The sequence below is a fragment of the Pseudonaja textilis genome, chromosome 11 (assembly GCF_049901715.1).
Source record: "Pseudonaja textilis isolate UNSWEBS1 chromosome 11, rPseTex1.2, whole genome shotgun sequence".
Lineage (NCBI taxonomy): Eukaryota > Metazoa > Chordata > Lepidosauria > Squamata > Elapidae > Pseudonaja > Pseudonaja textilis.
This window is the reverse complement of record NC_142000.1, coordinates 12,930,221-12,949,572: the sequence shown is the minus strand read 5'-3', so window position 1 is coordinate 12,949,572 and position 19,352 is coordinate 12,930,221. Positions and strand designations below refer to the sequence as shown.

Sequence of the window (19,352 nt, the reverse complement as noted above, 5' to 3'; positions counted from 1 at the left end):
GTTGTGGGTTTGTCATCCATAAATTTGACTTACCTCTGCTGGAAATAATGCAACATAAAGTATTCTCCAGCTCTTTTCTGTGATTCTTAGTTGCTATATTGTTATTATACTTGGTTGCATAGTCTGCCAAATGTTTAGACTGGATTTGGCATTTTTGTCTACCTATCAAGCCTTTCTCAAGGACTTGAGATCGGCAAATGTTGTTGTTTGATGATGTTAGAGGTTGCCATGGGATGTAAGTAAGTAAAACTGCCTTTGCAATTGACAGATGATTTTGTCAATGTTGATGGTGTTCAAGTGATGTTCCAGATGTTTTGGAACTGAACCCAAGGCACCACCACTATTGTTACTATTATTATAATCATGATTGGTCACACAACCAGTCAGATGTTTCGACTGGGTTTGACAATTTTATCTACCAATTGCATTGGTTCTGCAGTCAGCCAGATGTTTAGATTGAGTTCAGTTGTTTTTATCACACAGCAAGTTATTATTATTATTAGGCTTATTTTGGTTTTCTTTTGTGAAGCACCCATCTAAAGTCTAAGTCATCCATACATGACTCCAGTTGCTTAAACTACCTGCTGTTCAACAGTTAGGCCAGGAAGTCATATTTTAAGACTTTAAATATTAAAACATGGATGTGTGACCAAGTATTTATTGTCTATAGATATATGGCGGTGAGGGAATAGATTCGAAAACATTTTAGAAAATATGATGCAGAATGTTCCATTTCCAAAGACTGCAGTTAAAAACAGTAGAAATGCCTTAGCCTCCTTTTTTGGCTCTCTTCCACAGGACGGACGGTCTAACATGACATGTTTCATGATGTAGTTCAATATATCTCCTGTTCCTTCCATTCATTGAAAAAATATATATATCAAATTGCTACAATCTATTGTTTAAATTCAAAATTCAAGTTCTCCCTGTTGCAGTGCCAGGTTCTGAAGGCTTCTGAAGATCATGGTCCGTGGAACGCTCACCAAGAGATCCTGTTAACTTCCCAGTCCAGAAAGGTTCCCATAGATCAGGGGTGTCAAACTCAATTTCATTGAGGGGGCCGCATCAGGGTGGTGTTTGACCTCGGAGGGCCAGGGTGGGCGTGGCCAGCTCAACGTCATTTGTGTTGTGGGGGGGCCTGTGGAGGCCCGAGCGTTCTGCCACTGAAAACAGACTCCCGAGCTCCGTTTCGTCAGCTTTGGAAGCCATATTAGCGGGATGGACTGATGGGCGCAGGGGGTGGATTTGTGTTTGTGTTTTGAATTAGGGTGAGGAAACCTGGAACTCTCAGATTTGGGGTTTCCCAGATGTGCCATTATGACTACCCTAATAAAATGGAACTTTGAGAAAATGCCTGCCTCAGAGTTTTGGTGTTGGAGTTTACTTTACTTTATTGTCACTGTACCTCGTACAACGAAATCAAACACCATCTTCAGTGCACATCATGACCATGAAACTAAACACACACATCCTTCACCCTCCCACATTGAATCTAAAACCCCGACACTGCACCGTTTGGTTTTTCTGGAAGGCTGACACGTTTTCGGCTGGGACGCCTCCTGCAACCCTCTGCCAAGGAAAATGGAGCTCAGGACAGCGTCCCGTGGATCCTCCCAAGCAGTTTTTGCTGGCAGAGGCACTGCAGACACTGCGGTCCTTCAGTGTTTCCAGGGCAGCCCCATGGGCCAGATCCGGCCCCCAGCAGAAGTGGTATTTAGTAGGTTCTGACCAGTTCTGGAGAACCGGTAGTGGAAATTTTGAGTAGTTTGGAGAACCAGCAAATCCCGCCTCTGACTGGCCCCGCCCCCATATATTCTCTGCCTCCTGAGTCCCGGCTGATTGGCTGGATCTTTTTTTGTTGCCCTGCACAGGAGAACGGAGCTGGAAAGCAGGTTAGTGGGGTGGGGAGGGAATGGGGATTTTGCAGTATCCTTCCTCTGCCACACCCACCTAGCCATGCTCACAGAACTGGTAGTAATTTTTTTTTGAATCCCACCACTGGCCCCTGAGCCGTGAGTTTGGCACCCCTGACATAAATGATGATGATAAACCAGCCAACAGTTTAAGAATACCATGCATACTCTTATTAAGGATGCCTTTGAGAAGAAAAAAACGGGACAGAGGTTTACCATCCAGAAAGGACACCATTTCGAGGAGCTCCTGATATATGTGTTTGCGCGAGAGAAGGGGGTGCAGGAGAAGAGGGAGGGAGCTGGCTTTATTTTTATTTTTTTAAAAATGACTCACACCTTCATTACAGCCAAATGTAAACCTCTAAGGACTAGTCTGAAACAGTAAATGTTTAACATTAACACACACAAAGCGTTGGGAAGCTTGAATTCATCTAGAAGCTGGATTCCTTTTCCAGTTGATATGATTTGTCTCTCATTGGACAAATGTACAGCTGATGATTCACAAGAAGACAGACAGACTCCTCATCTGCAATGTTACCTGCTTATTTCAGGCATCAGCCCCAAAACAAGTTTAGAAGCAGTTGAGGGAATATCCAACTAGACGAATCCAGAAGGTACGTTTTTGATCACCACAATGTCAGTTTTGGTCGTCACAATGTAAAAAAAGATGTTGAGACTCTAGAAAAAGTGTAGAGAAGAGCAACAAAGATGATCAGGGGACTGGAGGATAAAACATATGAAGAACGGTTGCTGGAATTGGGTGTGTCTAGTCTGATGAAAAGAAGGAGTAGGGGTGATATGGTAGCAGTGTTCCAATATCTCAGGAGTTGCCATGAAGAAGAAGGAGTCAAGCTGTTCTCCAAAGCACCTGAAGGCAGGACAAGAAGCAATGGGTGGAAACTAATCAAGGAGAGAAGCAACTTAGAACTCTGGAGAAATTTCCTGATAAGTTAAAACAATTAACCAGTGGGACAACTTGCCTCCAGAAGTTATGAATTCTCCATCACTTGAAATGTTTAAGAAGAGGTTGGACAACCATTTGTCTGAAATCTTGTAGGGTTTCCTGCCTGAGCAGCGGGTTGGACTAGCTGACCACCAAGGTCCCTTCCAACTCTGTTATTCTATATTTCTAAATCAGGATGAGTAACCTTTCATGGTTCTGAAGACAGAAACTCTCTCCAGGTTATGCAAGTTTGTTTCTGCAAGTAGAAATATTTTATATAGTGGAAGGGCAGTGGTGGGATTCAATTTTTTTTACTACCGGTTCTGTGGGTGTGGCAGGAGAAGCATACTGTAAAATCTCCAGTCAGAAGTGGGATCTGCCAGTTCTCCCAACTACTCAAAATTTCCACTACGCGTTCTCCAGAACCGGTCAGAACCTGCTGAATAGCCACCTCTGGTGTAGAGCCTACAAATTGAGCCTCCACCTATTGTGATTGGTTATTTTATCTCAGCTTGGTTGATTTTCCCAATCTTCTTGCCCTTCAGCGATAATCCCTGAGTTTTTGACATACTGCAACATCCTTAACTGCATGGCAGATGATTATTTCTCTCCTGCAACTATTTCTGAATGGTGACTTCACTGTACGTGCACAGTTCCCACATCAGTTTTCACCTAGCCAGGATGGATCAAAGTGCATAAAATTCCATCTTTTTTCAGTCCGCAGACAAGGCAGGCAGTGACCATTTTCAGAGTAGCTTATAAAACAAAATTAATCTTTAACAAAGTCAGGAGCTAAATTTCTGACTCTTTGATCCAAAGAGCAATTTTAGTTAGTGAGTCAAGGGTTACTGGAATTAAAAAGAAACCTGTGATCTAATTGAATAAATTCTGGTGGTTCTTGTTGTCCTAGCTCTAGCCTTGGGACAACAGTCAAGTTTTTAGTAATTTATGGACATGGGAGCTATATGAATTTCTGGGCGGTATCATTCCAATAAGTCTTGGACAATTCACAGCAGCCAACTCACCATGGCCAATTATTTATTTTAAATAATGAAATAGAATTGTTATATTGTCCTGCAACGAATTGTCTTGTGGCAAGCTGGCCATGGTGATGGTATCCCATGGCAAGTTGGCTTTGACAAGTTGTCCCATTCCCGACACCGTAGGACAGGAAGCATGTCTTGTGAATCTTGTTGGATGGACACTTGAAATACGAATGAAGGAGAACGTGCTTGATTATAGTTTTACATGTTTTAAGTGGATCTATTATCTCTCCTCATTTACACCAACACGTATGTGGAGTTCATGAAAGTCATGGAGGGATAGACAGGCAAGGAGCACGTTTCATACTCAGTTGAATCACATGACTGTTGGCATGCTTGTTGGCCAATTCTTCCACAGCCTGGAATTGGACACAGGGAAAAAAGTAAAGTAAATAAGAGATTGAATCGACAGGGGAGAAATGAAGTTTTGCAAAACTTCTTTGATTAGAGAAAGGAGAAAAGCTACATTTATTAGTGATTGGAAGCCCCTTATGGGCTTTTTGCTGAAATGAGAAATAAATGAACGTGTGGTTTACAGCTTTGATGATATAAAAAGGGTAGATTTTGGAATGAAGGAAATTAAGTTGTACCTTTAGAGAGCGGGAGTAAAATATAAATGTACTGTATTTGTAATTGCCATGATGAAGATCAGAAGTCACTTTTTATTGCTTCTTGTCTCATCTTCTCTCATTCCCTCCCCTCCTCTCCCCTCCCCTTCCCTTCCTGGCAGCCCAGCAGTTCAAATTACCTTTCCCCCAAAATTATAATCCGACAAGATCAAATACATGGTGCAACTTGAAATCAAAAAATTATTCGTTTCCAAAGACATGGGAGTTGACCAGCTATTTCCAATCATTTGTAAATTGGAAACAGGCCACCGGTTCACATTCCCAGGTTGGAGCTTTTCATAGAAAAGAACACAGCATGATAAACAGCAGAATTATCTGACATTTAATGCTCTAGCAACAGTGAGTTACCAAAACAGCAATTTAAGAGGCTTGTTTTCATTTGCTAACAGACTTCTATCCTTCTCTCAAACCAACGGCTTGACGTAGAAAGTCTGCACACATATTTATGGGCAGATCTGAGTGATAACTATATGGAACCCGGAAGGGGGAATCAGTTGAATGTTTAATGACAATCAGTTGAATCTATGCCAAGTGTCAATGAAGGCACTGTGAGTTCCTCTATTTGATCAACTAAAGTCCCAAATTAACGTCACCAAGTTCCAGTTGTCTCCTGGGTCATTTGTAAGAAAGAGGACCAGGCCACGGGCAGGAAAGCTAGACTGCCAGCATCTTGGCATCCAGTTTTCTCATGTTTCTCACAGATTAACTCAGCCTTCCTTATTCCGTGGAAAGGAGGGATCCAAATGTGGTGGCATAGATCACTGTGTAAACCCCTGGGGGCTCCTGAAACAGTGCATAGCAGTGCTATTGCTATCTATAGGACACGACACCAAAAACCTTCCGGGATCTCGGGTTCAGTGGTTAGCTGCACACCTATACATCTAGCTTCAGCCATGTATCATGATATTATCCAACAGTTTAGGACAGCATATATCAATTCCTCCCAGGCTCAAGGTTAACTCAGCCTTCCATCCTTCCGAGGTGGGTAAAATGAGGATCCAGATTGTTGGGGGCAATAGACTGACTCTGTAAACCGCCTAGAGAGGGCTGTAAAACACTGCAAAACAGTGCATAAGTCTGAGTGCTATTGCTATCTGATAGGAGATGGGACACTAATGAACCTCTGCCGAGGATTACATGGTGCAGTGGTTAGAATGCAGTACTTCAGGCTACTTCTGCTGACTGCTGGCTGCCAGCATTTTGGCAGTTCGAATTTTACCAGGCTCAAGATTAACTCAGCCTTCCATCCTTCCGAGGTGGGTAAAATGAGGATCCAGATTGTTGGGGGCGATAGACTGACTCTGTAAACCGCCTAGAGAGGGCTGTAAAACACTGCAAAGCAGTGCATAAGTCTGAGTGCTATTGCTATCTGATAGGAGATGGGACACTAATGAACCTCTGCCGAGGATTACGTGGTGCAGTGGTTAGAGTGCAGTACTGCAAGCTACTTCTGCTGCAGCCAGCTGCCTACAATTTGCCAACAGTTTGGCAGTTCGAATGTTACCAGGCTCAAGGTTAACTCAGCCTTCCATCCTTCCAAGGTGGGTAAAATGAGGACCCAAATTGTTGGGGGCAAGAGGCTGACTCTGTAAACCGCTTAGAGAGGGCTGTAAAGCACTATAAATTGGTATATAAGTCTAAGCACTATTGCTATTGCTATTCTACATCAGCAAAAGAAAATACCAAAAGTGTCACCCATATTCAGAACCATTGGAAAAGATATAACTGCTCCGGACTCCAGACTGCAGGGAAGTCCAAACCATTCAACATGGGCAACAAAATTGCATATTTATAGCCCCAGCCCTGTGGTCTGCATTGTACATGCAATTTAAATAAGCAAGGAGACAGGATTGGTCATTCAACCTTCATTGCCATCTTGAGTTTCTTTTCCCTCTCCCCACAAAATGTTTTCAGATCTCTCTTCCCACCCACAAGAATCCACTGACCAAGCTTCTGAATTCTTCAAAAGAGATCTATGGACCGATTCCTTTCCTTCAAGGCAGCAAAGCCTAATTGGTTAAAATATAATTGAAACCAGACTGATTTTTTTATATATATACATAGGCATTCAGCTTTGTTCGGGTATTTTCCCACGTCATTGTAGTTGTGCTTTTAAAGTTGTAGCAACAGGTAGTCCTTGACTTACAACCATTTGTGGAACGACTGTTCAAAGTTACAATGGCACTGGAAAAAATGACTTATGACCCTTTTACACACTCATGACCGTTGCAGTACCCCTACAGTCAAATAATAAGTAGGAGTCCCTTTATTTGCTCCAACTTTGCCCCCAATGTCCTGAGCTGCTGCAAGTTCACATTATTCTGAGAAGCACAGCCGAAGACAGAAGCCTGATGATGATGAATGAGACTTCATTGAAACGTTGCCTAGAGGTAAGAGCTCATTAGAAATCTAGTCTTGAGAAGGACATTCATGTTTGCGGAGTAACTTCAGGTTGAAATTTCCCTTCTAAAGCCAAAACCCCATTTCAATCTCTTTTTCCCTCCTTTTACCACTGCTCCCTTCCCTGCTCCACTCAAAATGGAAATCCAGGTAATCCTCGTTTAGCGACCGTGGCGAAGATGGCGATGAAAACACGCGTTTCCAACCGGTTCTCATTCACATTGCGGCCTTCTCAGGTCTGTAAAGCACAGGAAAAACAGATGCTAAGATCGTCAAAGCGTGTAATGCTTCTTTTCGCGACTGCTTCATCTTACGACTGAGTTGCTGGTCCCAACGCATTCGGTCTGCCTTTCACAATAGGCATTTTGGGGACTTTCCCTGGGGTGTTGCAAGATGTCTACAAAAAAACAACAACAACGCAACTTCCCCATCAGGGGAGGCAGTGAAAGGAGTTATAAAATCAAATTATAAGAGTTAAGTTATGCAATGGAAACGTCAGCAAAAAGTGATTTTCTAAACAGGGTTTATGTTGCTATGACAGCTGGATTAAGCAAAGTAACCTCTAAAGGCCGCGAACAAGATGGCATGTATTTTTATGGCACAGATGGAAAGGTTTGTGGCTGGCTGCAGCACCAACATTGCAAGGCAGGATGAGGCCAGATTTCCTTCCAGGGGAAAATGGATCGGCCCCACTCCAGGTTTGCAATGCCAGACAGTTTAAGCAGTTCCAAGAGAAAATACTGCCTTGGTAGCCGCCATTTCAAACAAGCCGGAGCAGATGTGATGTTACAGACATGCACCGATGATGTTATCTAGTTTGGGTAAATGGAACATCTACAAGACAACAAGCAAGCTCAACCCCTGAGCTTACAGATTAACAGAGTTGGAAACACCTTCTCCCCCGTGGTCTGTTTTTTGGTGCTCCTGGGCCACAGGGAAGCCTCCTTGGGGTGGGGGGTGGGTGGCTCCCAGGAGGCTTCCCTGAAGCCCAGGAAGGCAAAAAAAAAAAAAAAAAGATAGCAGTGCAGTGCTCCTTTTCCTGGGGCTCCTTCGGCTAAAGAGAAGAAGGAAGAAGGAAGGAATCGGCAGTGATTCTCACCTTCCTATGTGTATTTGTTTGGAAAGTGTGTGACAAAAATCTGGCAGTGATCCAGTCAGTGCTGTCCTCCATCACCCTCCAGCGAATATGAGGTCTTTGAAAAGAATACCCAATTGGTCCAAGTTATATTTGAAGATCACCCCTTCCTATCTTTCCCTTCCTTCCTTCTATACCTTCTCTCTCTCTTTCTTTCATTCTGTCTCTTTTCCTTCTTTACTTCCCCTCTCTCTTTTTCTTCTTCCCTCCCATATTCATTCATTCCTTTCTTTCTTTCTTTCTTTCTTTCTTTCTTTCTTTCTTTCTTTCTTTCTTTCTTTCTTTCTTTCTTTCTTTCTCTTTCTTTCATTTCCTTCCATTTTTATCTATCTTTTCCTTCCTTCCTTCTTCCCTCCCTGCCTCCCTTTCTCTCTCTCTTTCTTTCTTTCTTTCTTTCTCTCTCTTTGCTTTTTTTCTTTTCCTTTTCTGTTTCTCTCTTTCTCTCCCTTTCTTCTTTCCTTCCTTTCCACACACACACACACACACACACACACACACACACACACACAAAACCTTCCCTCCAATGTCCTCCCTCACTAAGCAACCAGCAGCTTTAAAAACCACTTCTCTTCCTTTGCATATTGGGTGTGGGCAGTTACTTTCAGAGCTTCTGAACGCTTGCCGAACGTAGTGCAAAAGACCAGAAACACTTTCTGGGAGCCAAGGCAGATGAAAGGGGACAGAAACCCGATTTATTGAAGTCAAGCTGCATAATTTTTCCAGTTGGATTTTAGCTACCGAAGGAGATGGAAGGGCTGAATCCACGTAGTGTCCTGGTGACAGGATCTAATCGGGGCATCGGCCTGGAGCTGGTGAAGCAACTGGTGGGGAAAAGGGACCCACCAGAATGGATCTTTGCCACCTGCCGTGACCCAGAGGGACCAGGTGCAAAGGTGAGCCCTGGAAGGAATCAACTGGGGGTTAATAACTTGGCTCTAGTGACAGGCAAAGCCTGCGTTGCTTGGGAAAGGGAATGAGGTGGAAACCTCTTGCAAACATTCTCTCCTCTTTCTTCTGCAAATAATTTAACGGCCTCCTGCTTTCCTTTCTGTTCAGCCACATATTCTTCACCAGCCTCAAAACAGCTTCCAAAGACTCTCCTCGATTTGTGTCTTTCAGAGCTTGAAGAATCTGGCTGCCCAACACCAGCACCGAATAGAAATCATCCAGCTTGGTGAGTTCCGGGCTCCTGCCCTTGCATTCAAACCGAGCAACCTGCAGACCTTTCTGATATTGCTGGCTCCTAACTCTCAGCATGTGTTAATATTGTCCTTCTTCTGGGGTCTGAGAGCCAGCCCCTGGTGGCCCAGCAGGGTCTGGAGGGTTGCCGGTTGCCCCCTTTGCCTGATGGGCCAAGAGCTGGCTTGCAGGGGGGATTTTTCTGTGAGATGGGAGTGGAGGTAGTCCTTGGTGTACAACCCCACCTGAGCCCAAAATTTCTCTTGCTAAGTGAAACATTTGTTCAGTTGGCTTGCCCCGCAGTTAAGGGAATCACTGTAGTTGTGAAATTACAGTTGTTCGGTCAATCTGGCTTCCCCACTGACTTTGCCTGTCAGAAGGTCTCAAAAAGTGAACATGGGACATTGCAACGGTCATATATCCTAATCAATTGCCAAGCATCTGAATTTTGATCACGTGGCCGTGGGGATGCTACTCCGGTCATTAAGTGTGAAAACTGGTCATCAGTCAACTTTTTTTTTATTTTTTACTTATTTAGCTATTTTGTCAAACAATTATTAGACAACGAATATAAGTATAAACATGGTCATAAATACATGAAATGGATACAAATAAGAAAAAATAAATAAACAATAGGACAGGGACGGTAGGCACAACGGTGTGCTTATGCACGCCCCCTACAGACTCTTAGGAAAGGGGTGAGGTCGATAATAGACAGTCCAAGGTTAAAGGTTTGGGGGTTTGGGGAAGAAACCACAGAGTCAGGTAGAGTATTTCAGACATTGACTGCTCTGTTGCTGAAGTCATATTTCCTGCAATCAAGTTTGGTGCGGTTTACCTTGAGTTTGTATCTATTGTGTGCTCTTGTATTGTTATGGTTGAAGCTGAAGTATTCATTGACAGGTAGGACATTGCAGTAGATAATTTTATATACTATACTTAGATCAAACCGAAGGCGGCGTTGTTGTAGGTTGTCTAGGGCTAAAATTTCAAGTCTGGTGGCATAAGGTATTCTGCAACGAGTAGAGGAATGGAGGACTCTTCTCATAAAATATTTCTGGACTTTCTCAATTGTATTAATATCAGATACGTAATGCAGGTTCCAGACTGATGAGCTGTATTCGAGTATTGGTCTAGCAAATGTTTTATATGCTCTAGTTAGTAGAGTGATATTGCTGGAGAAAAAGCTATGCAGGATTAGGTTGACAATTCTTAATGCCTTTTTGGCTATGTAGTTATAGTGAGCTCTAGCACTTAGATCATTTGAGATGAGTACTCCAAGGTCCTTGACAAAGTTTGTGTCATCAACAAGATCTTGTGCCGTTGTAATTTTGAACGGTCACTAAACGAACTGTTATAAGTCGAGGACTGCCTGTAGACATATCAATACACATCTGTCTTGCCTTTCCTGCAGGAATTTGTCACACCTGCATCATAGGTCTGTTGCTCCAATAACAGTCCTCGTAAAAGGGATTGTCCAAACGGAAAATCTGCTGTTTTCTCCTTTAGTTCGTTCCCTTTGTCTCCCAAAGGGTGAATGAATAGCCAGACCTGTGGCTGCCAAAACAAACAAAAAAAATGTGTAAAAACCAAGGCATTTATTTGTTCTCTGTTGTTCTGAGATTTTAAGCTAGATAAAATTGTACACACGCAGTTAGCAATTGCATAATAACATTTAAAGACCAAAAAACACAGGCTGATAGGAAAGGCAATGAACCTGGAGGCCAAAGGTTCTTAGGGTGTATTGTATGGTGTGTGTGTGTGTGTGTGTGTGTGTGTGTGTGTGTGTGTGTGTGTGTGTGTGTGGTATTCAGCTTTGTTTGGGTATTTTCCCATGTCTTTATAGTTGTGCTTTTAAAGTTGTAGTGACCTTTCAGCAGAATCTCATCTGCCATCATCAGGCTCGTGTGTTGGGTTCATCTTCGTCGTGTGTGTGCTACAACTTTAAAAGCACAACTATAATGACGTGGGAAAATACCCGAACAAAGCTGAATACCATACATGTAAGTACCTACGAAAACTTAAGAAAACATACACATACATACATATACATATACATACACACACACACACACACACACACACACACACATACACACACACATACACACATATATATGCAACAATATATATACATATATGTGCAACAATAACAATCATGCTTTTGTATTGTAGTGGCTAGTTTTAGAATTTGTCTTTGGTCTTCATGCTATAAAAAATTGTTATAAAAAATTTGCTGCCTCTTCAACCATAATTCATTTTCACAACCACCTTAGCAAATATTTATTTCAGTAAGCCCGAAATGCAAAAACAGAAACAACAAAAAAAAACCCAAATAACAAAAAAACAAGAGAGAGAATGAGAGATGCAGTGGCGTGAACATTTGGGGGTTAGTTCTTCAATCACAGCATCCTTTTGGAAAGCATACATGGATATACTTTCATAAAAGTTCCCCCAAAACTATTGTTTTTGATTCTCCTGCTCTGCATTTTGCAACTATACCTCACAATTCTGCAAGTTACAGCATCCTTCTTGGGAGGTGCCATTGATCCAGCCTTGGATTGGAATTGCCAGAACCTCTCAGGTGAGATTGAGGAAAACTTTTCTAATATAGAGAGCTCCAATATATAAAATGCAGTCAGGTGTCTTGTTGGGAAACAGCAGGGTTGCTTCCTGGCTAGGGATCTGCACCCATTAAAAAAAACCTTCCTTGTTTCCGTTTTAGATACTTCCGATCCCTCTAGCATCAATGCTGCTGCGGTCAAAATTACTGGATGTTTACACGGAGCTGGGCTGAATCTGTTGTTCAACAATGCTGGAATAGTAAAGCCATCCAGTCTGGAATCAGAGACACCAGAAAACATGCTAGAAGTGTACAATACCAATGTCGTTGGTCCTATGGTAATGGGCCAGGTAGGAATGTCCTCCAGATCTCTGCTTCTGACTAGGTCTCACTTAGCAATAGTACTTATATTGAGGAACCCCACAGGGTCCCTTTATAGCATTCTCGAACCAGTTTACAGAGTCAGGATCTTGCCTCCCCACAACCAGGGTCCTCATTTTGTTGACCTCAGAGGAATGGAAGGCAGAATCAATTTTGAGCTGATCAGAATCGAACTCCTGGCAGCGGGCACAGTTAGCCTGCAATGCTGCTTTCTAACCATTGCGCCACCTCTTCCGGAAGGCGCTGAAGACCTGAATTTGCCAGCAGGCCTGGGGAACCCAGAGCAGGATGGAGCCCATCAAATGGCTCCTTGTGTGAGTTGCTGTCATTGGGGTGGGGGGTGGGAGTTGGGAGGTGATTCCTACCCCCCACAGATTTTGTTCTAACGTACTTTATTTTTTGTTAGAAAAGAATTGTTTTTTCAAATATAGTGTTAACATTCTGTAAGCCGCCTCGAGTCACCATGGGCGAATAGGTGGCAATATGAATTCTATAAACAAACAAACAAACACATACATACATACATACAACACACTTTTGTTTCTACTTGGAAACTGCTTCTGGACTTTACGCTTGAGGTGTGTTCTGGGGGGAATGAAACTTTGATTTTGGGTATTACCAATTAGATAGGTTTGTTGTATAGAAATGGCTTATTTATACTATTACATAAAAGTAAAAAGTTGAGGTTTGATGCTATTATCCTATTCTACCGCACTAAAGGAAATCGGAAGTCAATGCCTTATCTTTCTTTTTTCCCTTTTTCCCACACTTCTCCCTTCCTGTTGCCCTCCCCTGTTTTTCCTACTTCTTTTTACATTGTTGTGTTTTGAATTATAAAGCAGTAGTAGTAGTAGGAAGAAGAAGAAGAAGAAGAAGAAGAAGAAGAAGAAGAAGAAGAAGAAGAAGAAGAAGAAGAAGAAGAAGAAGAAGAAGAAGAAGAAGAAGAAGAAGGAGAAGAAATGTGTTTCATCAGGTGTAGCTTTCTCAATTAGGAAAGGACAGAAGTTTGCACCAGGATTATAAAACCACAAGACAGCCTTTGATGAATAATTTCTGGATTATCATTTGCAGTCATGGTGGTGCAGCGGTTAGAGTGCAGTACTGCAGGCTACTTCTGCTGACTGCCAGCTGCCTGAAATTGGGCAGTTTGAATCCCACCAGGCTCCAGGTTGACTCGGCCTTCCATCTGTCCGAGGTGGGTAAAATGAGGACCCAGATTGTTGGGGGCAAGAGGCTGACTCTGTAAAAGTGCTTAGAGAGGGCTGTAAAGCGCCGTGAAGCTGTACATAAGTCTAAGTGCTATTGCAATTGCAGATTCCCATGATGACTTTTCCATACCCAGCCCTAGTGTGCCGCTGTTTTTAATTCCCCTCCCCCACTTTTTCTTCAGGTCTTCCTACCTTTGCTGAGGAAGGCATCCAAGGAAAGTCTTCTGAAAGGAATGAGCTGCAGCAAAGCTGCAATTATTAATGTATCCAGTGACTGCGGCTCCATCACCAACATTATGGCCTGGGATATTGGACAAATCCCCAACTATCGTTGCAGCAAGGTTTGGAGAAGGCTTGGTCACTGCCCACACGGTCATATAAATACCAGATTTATAGATCTTATATGTATAGATTTTTCATATAAAATCTCAGACAATACAGGGAGTGCTAAATTAACAATCACAATGGAGCTCAACATTTCTGTAGCTAAGCAAGACGGTGGCTGAGCGAGTTTTTGCCCCATTGCCCCACCTTCCTGGCCACAGTTGTTAAGTGAATCACTGCAGCTGTTAAGTTAATCATACAGTTGTTAAGTGAACCTGGCTTCCCCAATTGACTTCACTTGTCAGAAGGTCAACAGAATTGATCACATGACTTCTGCAACCGTCATAAATACGAACCGGCTGCCAAAGCGTCTGAATTTTTTGATCACACGACCATGGGGATGCTGCAACGGTCATGAGTGCGAAAAAAGTCACTTTTTTCAATGCTGTTGTAACTTTCAATGGCCACACACTACCTGTGTTCCAAGAGTGGTCTTACAAGGCTATAAAGTGGTACTATTAAGAGCTGTGGTGGAGCAGTGGTTAGAGTGCAGTACTGCAGGCTACCTCTGCTGACTGCTGGTTGCCTGCAAGGGGGATCCTTGTGTTTTTTTTTTAATTATAAAAATTACAAGTGTATAGAGGATGGGAGAAACATAATTGTTATTGTGCTGGTGGTTATTCTCAAAAGTCGACATACTGGGCTCTCCTTTCCCAAACCCATCCCGGTTCTCCTACAGAAATATCTGTTCTGTCATGTAACATCATGTCCAATAACATTTTCTTGCAAATACATATTGGGGAAATACACACACACACACACACACACACACACACACAAAACATATGAAACTATTGAGCCATGGTGGCGCCAGCTGCCTGCACTTTGGCAGTTCGAGTCTCACCGGCTCAAGGTTGACTCAGCCTTCTGTCCTTCCAAGGTCAGTAAAATGAGGACCCTGATTGTTGGGGGCAAGAGGCTGACTCTGTAAACCACTTAGAGAGGGCTGTAAAGCACTGTGAAGCGGTATATAGATTTAAGTGCTATTGCTATTGCTACTAACATTTCACGTGATCTGTGATTCTACTCCTCTGCTAATGCAGCCTAAGATTGCATTGGCTTTTTGGGCAGCTGCAGCATAACTTACAATATTCTTTGTAGAACTAGGATGTGCCATTCATCTTCCTCTTTCTACAATGCCTCTCTTCTAGACTGCTCTAAACATGCTCAACCGATGCCAGTCCCTGCAATACGCCCAAGATGAGATCCTGTGTGTTGCATTGCACCCTGGATGGTTGCAAACAGATATGGGAAATGAATGCAAAACAGTAAGTGGCTTGTAGCGGAATTTCTCTCCCCATAAAATTAATACATCTACTACAGGGATTTCCAACTTGGCAACTTTTAAGGCTTGTGGATTTCAACTTCCAGAATTCCTCAATTGGCCTGAGGAATTCTGGGAGTTGAAGCCCATAAGTCTTAAGCTGAAGATCCCTGATCTATTGTATATATATGAGCTGCTACATTAGCATGTTATTACATTAATTCCCTTTCTGGCCTTTCAAAATTATATTTTTTAACAAGTAGGAGAAAAAAAGTCTTGGGGTTGGTCTTGTAGCTCAGTTGAACCAGAGGAAAAAAACAATTTAATGAAGTAACATCCTTTCTTTGATATCAAGTAAGCCATTTGATCATTTAATATTGTTTGCTTTTATTGTTATTATGAATTTGGCAACAGAACATTGTAGGTAAGAAAGTCCTTCAGGCAAAAAAAAAATCATATGTTTGTTCAATTCTTCTTTTTCTAAGTCAGTAGACAGGAAAACATTTTGTGGCAATATGTTTTGTCCTCTGTTCATTAGACTTGGTTGGGATTTTTTTTTTTAATGAAAGATGTTGAATAGACTTTTACTCCATTATGTATCCCAATGCATCAGATAAAAATGAACAAAGAATTAAAAAGAAGCTTATTAAACATTTACGACAACAATAAGAGAAATGGATTATGCAAAATTTAAAAAAATGAATTTACAAATAAATTAGGGGAAAACTTGGCTTATTTCATTACGTTTATTCTTTTTTCTCTTTTTGGTTCTTTTTTTGTTTCTTTTCCTTCCTTCCTTTTCCTTCCTTCCTTCCTTCCTTCCTTCCTTCCTTCCTTCCTTCCTTCCTTCCTTTGTTTTCTTTCTTCCTTTCTTTCTTTGCAGTTGAAAGCCCCAACTACAGTTGAGGATGGTGTACAAAATATTCTTAAAACACTTGCCCGCCTCTCTGAGAAAGAAACTGGCACTTTTGTGAACTGGGATGGAAAACCTCTTCCTTGGTAATCCAGCAACTTTCAATCAGCCTGCCTTTTAAGAAGAAGATATGAAGAGCCCTGATGACTGTATAATAACAGGGTTTTGATTTGTAACTTTCCTTAAATCTTCAAACCTTGGCTCTGCTAACTAGCTTTGGGCCTTGACGAGGGTCTTTTAGGCTGGAGGTGTAAGAGAGAAGATCCCATGTCGTATATCTGGCTATTAGTTTTATATCATTCCTGTTACTTGTCAATGTTTTTGTATTTCTGCTTCTATTGTATTTCAAGCTGTCCAGAGTCACTTTGCATAGGGAGATGGGTATACAGGTAGTCCTCAACTTACAACAGTTCATTTAGTGACCGTTTGAAGTTACTACAGGATTTATGTCTGTGTTCCACACTTAACCATTGCAACTTCCCCATGGTCACATGATTAAAATTCAGGCACTTGGCAACTAAGTTTCCCTCTTTAAAAAGGAATTCCTTTATCAAACAAGTTCTATGCCATTAGCATAGCAATAGCACTTAGACTTATATACCACTTTACAGTGCTTTACAGGCCTCTCTAAGCGGTTTACAGAGTCAATGTATTGACCCCAACAATTTGGGTCCTCATTTTACCTACCTGGGAAGGATGGAAGGCTGAATCAACCTTGAGCCTGCTGAGATTCAAACTGCCAAATTGCAGGCAGCCGGCAGTCAGCAGAAGTAGCCTGCAGTACTGCACTCTTACCACTGCACCACCAAGGCTCATTAATTGTTAAACTGGCTTTAAAATGACACTTTTAAGAAAGTTAAACCCACCAACTGCTCTAAGTCGTAGCTAGGGTTATAGCTCTTCCTGTGTGGATACAACATATATTTGGAAGTGTGTCACATAGGAGATAAATGTGATAAATGTGCCATTTCTCCGTTTTTATGACCATCTGCTTGGGCAAAGCTTGGGATCCAGCTAAAATTTCTACAGCCAGCTGGAATTTTTTTAAAAAAATGAAATTATTAGCATCTATCTTGTTGCTAAACATGTGGCTATTTAGGTGCGAGTCTGTTGCTAAATGGATAAACAGACTAATGGCCACCTGCTATTGCTATTATATTTATTGGAAGGCACGTATCATACCATTAAATCATCCATTCAGACTCTTACACAGAGCAAAGTGCTTAATCACGTGGGGCGCAATGGCTCTGCAGTTAAAGATGCTGAGCTTCTCAGCTGCAGAGCTGATAGCCCAAGTTTGAGACCCGAGTGCTCCTTACACAGTGAGCTCCCATTACTTGCTCCAGCTCCTGCCATTCAAGAGCATGCAAATGCAAGTCAATAAATCGGCACCACTTTGGTGGGAATGGAACAGTGTTCCGTTCAGCTTTAGATTATAGCCATGTTGGCCACATGACCACGGAAATTGTCTTTGGACAACACTGGCTCCTTCGGCCAAGAAGCAGAGGTGAGCACCATTCCCCAGAGTCAGAAATGACTGGACAGGGAAGCCTTTGGTTTTGGTGGTGGTTTGTTCCAGAGGTAGTATTCAGAAGTTCTGGAGAACCGGTAGCCGAAATTTTGAGTAGTTCGGAGAACCGGCAAATCCTACCTCTGACTGGCCCCGCCCCCATCTAGTCTCCTCCTCCTGAGTCCCAGCTGATTGGCTAGGTCTTCTTTGGTTGCCCTGCAAAGGAGAACAGAGCTGGAAAGCAGGTTAGTGGGGTGGGGAGGGAATGGGGATTCTGCAGTATCCTTCCTATGCCATGCCCACCAAGTCACGCCCACCAAGCCCAGCCATGCCACACCCATAGTAAAAAAAAATTGAATCCCACCATTGGTTTGTTCTCCGACCTTGTTGTTTAGTTTCTGAAAGTTTTGTTTCCAGACGAGGAAACATCATATAAGATGTTACCTAGCCTGGGAACAAAATAATACAAGAGCAAACAATAGACATAAACTCAAGATAAACTGTACCAAACTTGACTTCAGGAAATACGACTTCAGCAACAGAGCGGTCAATACCTGGAATACTCTACCTGACTCTGTGGTTTCTTCCCCAAACCCTTTAACCTTAGACTGTCTACTATTGACCTCACCCCTTTCCTAAGAGGCCTGTAGGGGGTGTGCATAAGCGCACCAAAATGTGCCTACTGTTCCTGTCCTATTGTTTCTTTCTTTTTTTCTTATTCGTATACATTTCATGTATTCTTAACTATGTTTATACTTATACCTGTTATCTAATAATTGCTTGACAAAATAAATAAATCGTAAATAAATAAATAAATAAATCATCCGCAAAACCTCAGCTGAAGTGTCTTATTTTACTTCTCTTCTGCTTTCATAGGTCTTATGTGGTTAGTTGGTCACCTGACCAACTGGTCATGCTTTATGAGGGTCATCTGGTGGTAAGGTCATCCTGGCTGGCCATGTGACTGACTGGCCATGCTGTGTGAGGATCATCTGGTGGTGGGGCTACCCTGGCTGGAGATGATGCAAGTTGATTGTTGGTTGACACCGTTGTTGGTTGGTCTGGCTACCTACCATCCAAGCTACAGATACTTTCCACCATTTCTAATTTTTTTTTACTTAACTATACCATAAGACTGATGATCTTTATCCTGCCAGAATAGAACACAAAGGCAAAAATCGTCTGTATTACGAGTGTAAAGATGCGAGGGAAAATATTCTATGTAGCCTAAAATAGCAAATATTCTATTGACGCCATGGAAGTGAACTATACTGTACATTTTAGTTCCATATGATGGCAGCAGCTAATAAGACAGTATTGGCAAGACAAATATCTAGTCTTTTTGGAGATTAATTAAAGTTTGTGCAAATACATATAAGCAACCCAAATCATTAAAACTAATCCCTATTTGGCAATATTTTCTGCACACTTTGGAAAATAAAGCTATTCAAGAATACAAAGGCAATCTTTGTTTTTAGATTTTTTTTAAATCCCACTTTTGTTATTTTAATAGAGTTGGGCAACATCTTCATCATTGGAAGCTTTCAAGAAGAGACTGTCATCCGTCAAAAATGATGTAGGGTCTGCTTGGGGTGTGTGTTGCACTGTTAGATGACCTACAAGGTCCCTTCCAACTCTGTTAATCTGTATCCGTATCTATTACTTCTTCCTCCTGCTATTTGCCCAACAGCAGCCTTGTGAGTTGAACTGAGCTGAGAGAGAGTGACTGGTCCAAAATTGTCCAACTGGTTTTCTTGCCCATGGTAGGACTAGAACTCTCTCTCACCTGGTTTCTAGCTCAATGCCTGGGGCCAGCCCCCAAGAAATTGCCAGAATCACCACAAGACTATGTCTTCAGTCCTATTCTAGAAGGTGGCCCTGATAGAC

The 19,352-nt window shown here is 42.2% G+C and overlaps 1 protein-coding gene and 1 long non-coding RNA gene across 2 annotated transcripts; one reads left to right on the top strand and one right to left on the bottom strand.

Annotated features, from left to right (window-relative positions):
• Positions 1-3,879: 3,879 nt before the first annotated feature.
• On the bottom strand, positions 3,880-4,970 carry LOC148124839 (uncharacterized). Its single transcript, XR_015744963.1, has 2 exons — positions 4,685-4,970; positions 3,880-4,258 (listed from the first exon to the last, which is right to left on the bottom strand). It is a non-coding gene; the product is annotated as an uncharacterized LOC148124839 (long non-coding RNA).
• A 2,992-nt stretch (positions 4,971-7,962) lies between these two features.
• Positions 7,963-18,302, top strand: LOC113448429 (uncharacterized). Its single transcript, XM_026719116.2, has 6 exons — positions 7,963-8,956; positions 9,183-9,237; positions 11,968-12,155; positions 13,577-13,735; positions 14,930-15,046; positions 15,926-18,302. Exons 1-6 carry the CDS (start codon positions 8,810-8,812, stop codon positions 16,043-16,045), a joined length of 786 nt encoding a protein of 261 aa, XP_026574901.1. The 5' UTR covers positions 7,963-8,809; the 3' UTR covers positions 16,046-18,302.
• Positions 18,303-19,352: the final 1,050 nt, after the last annotated feature.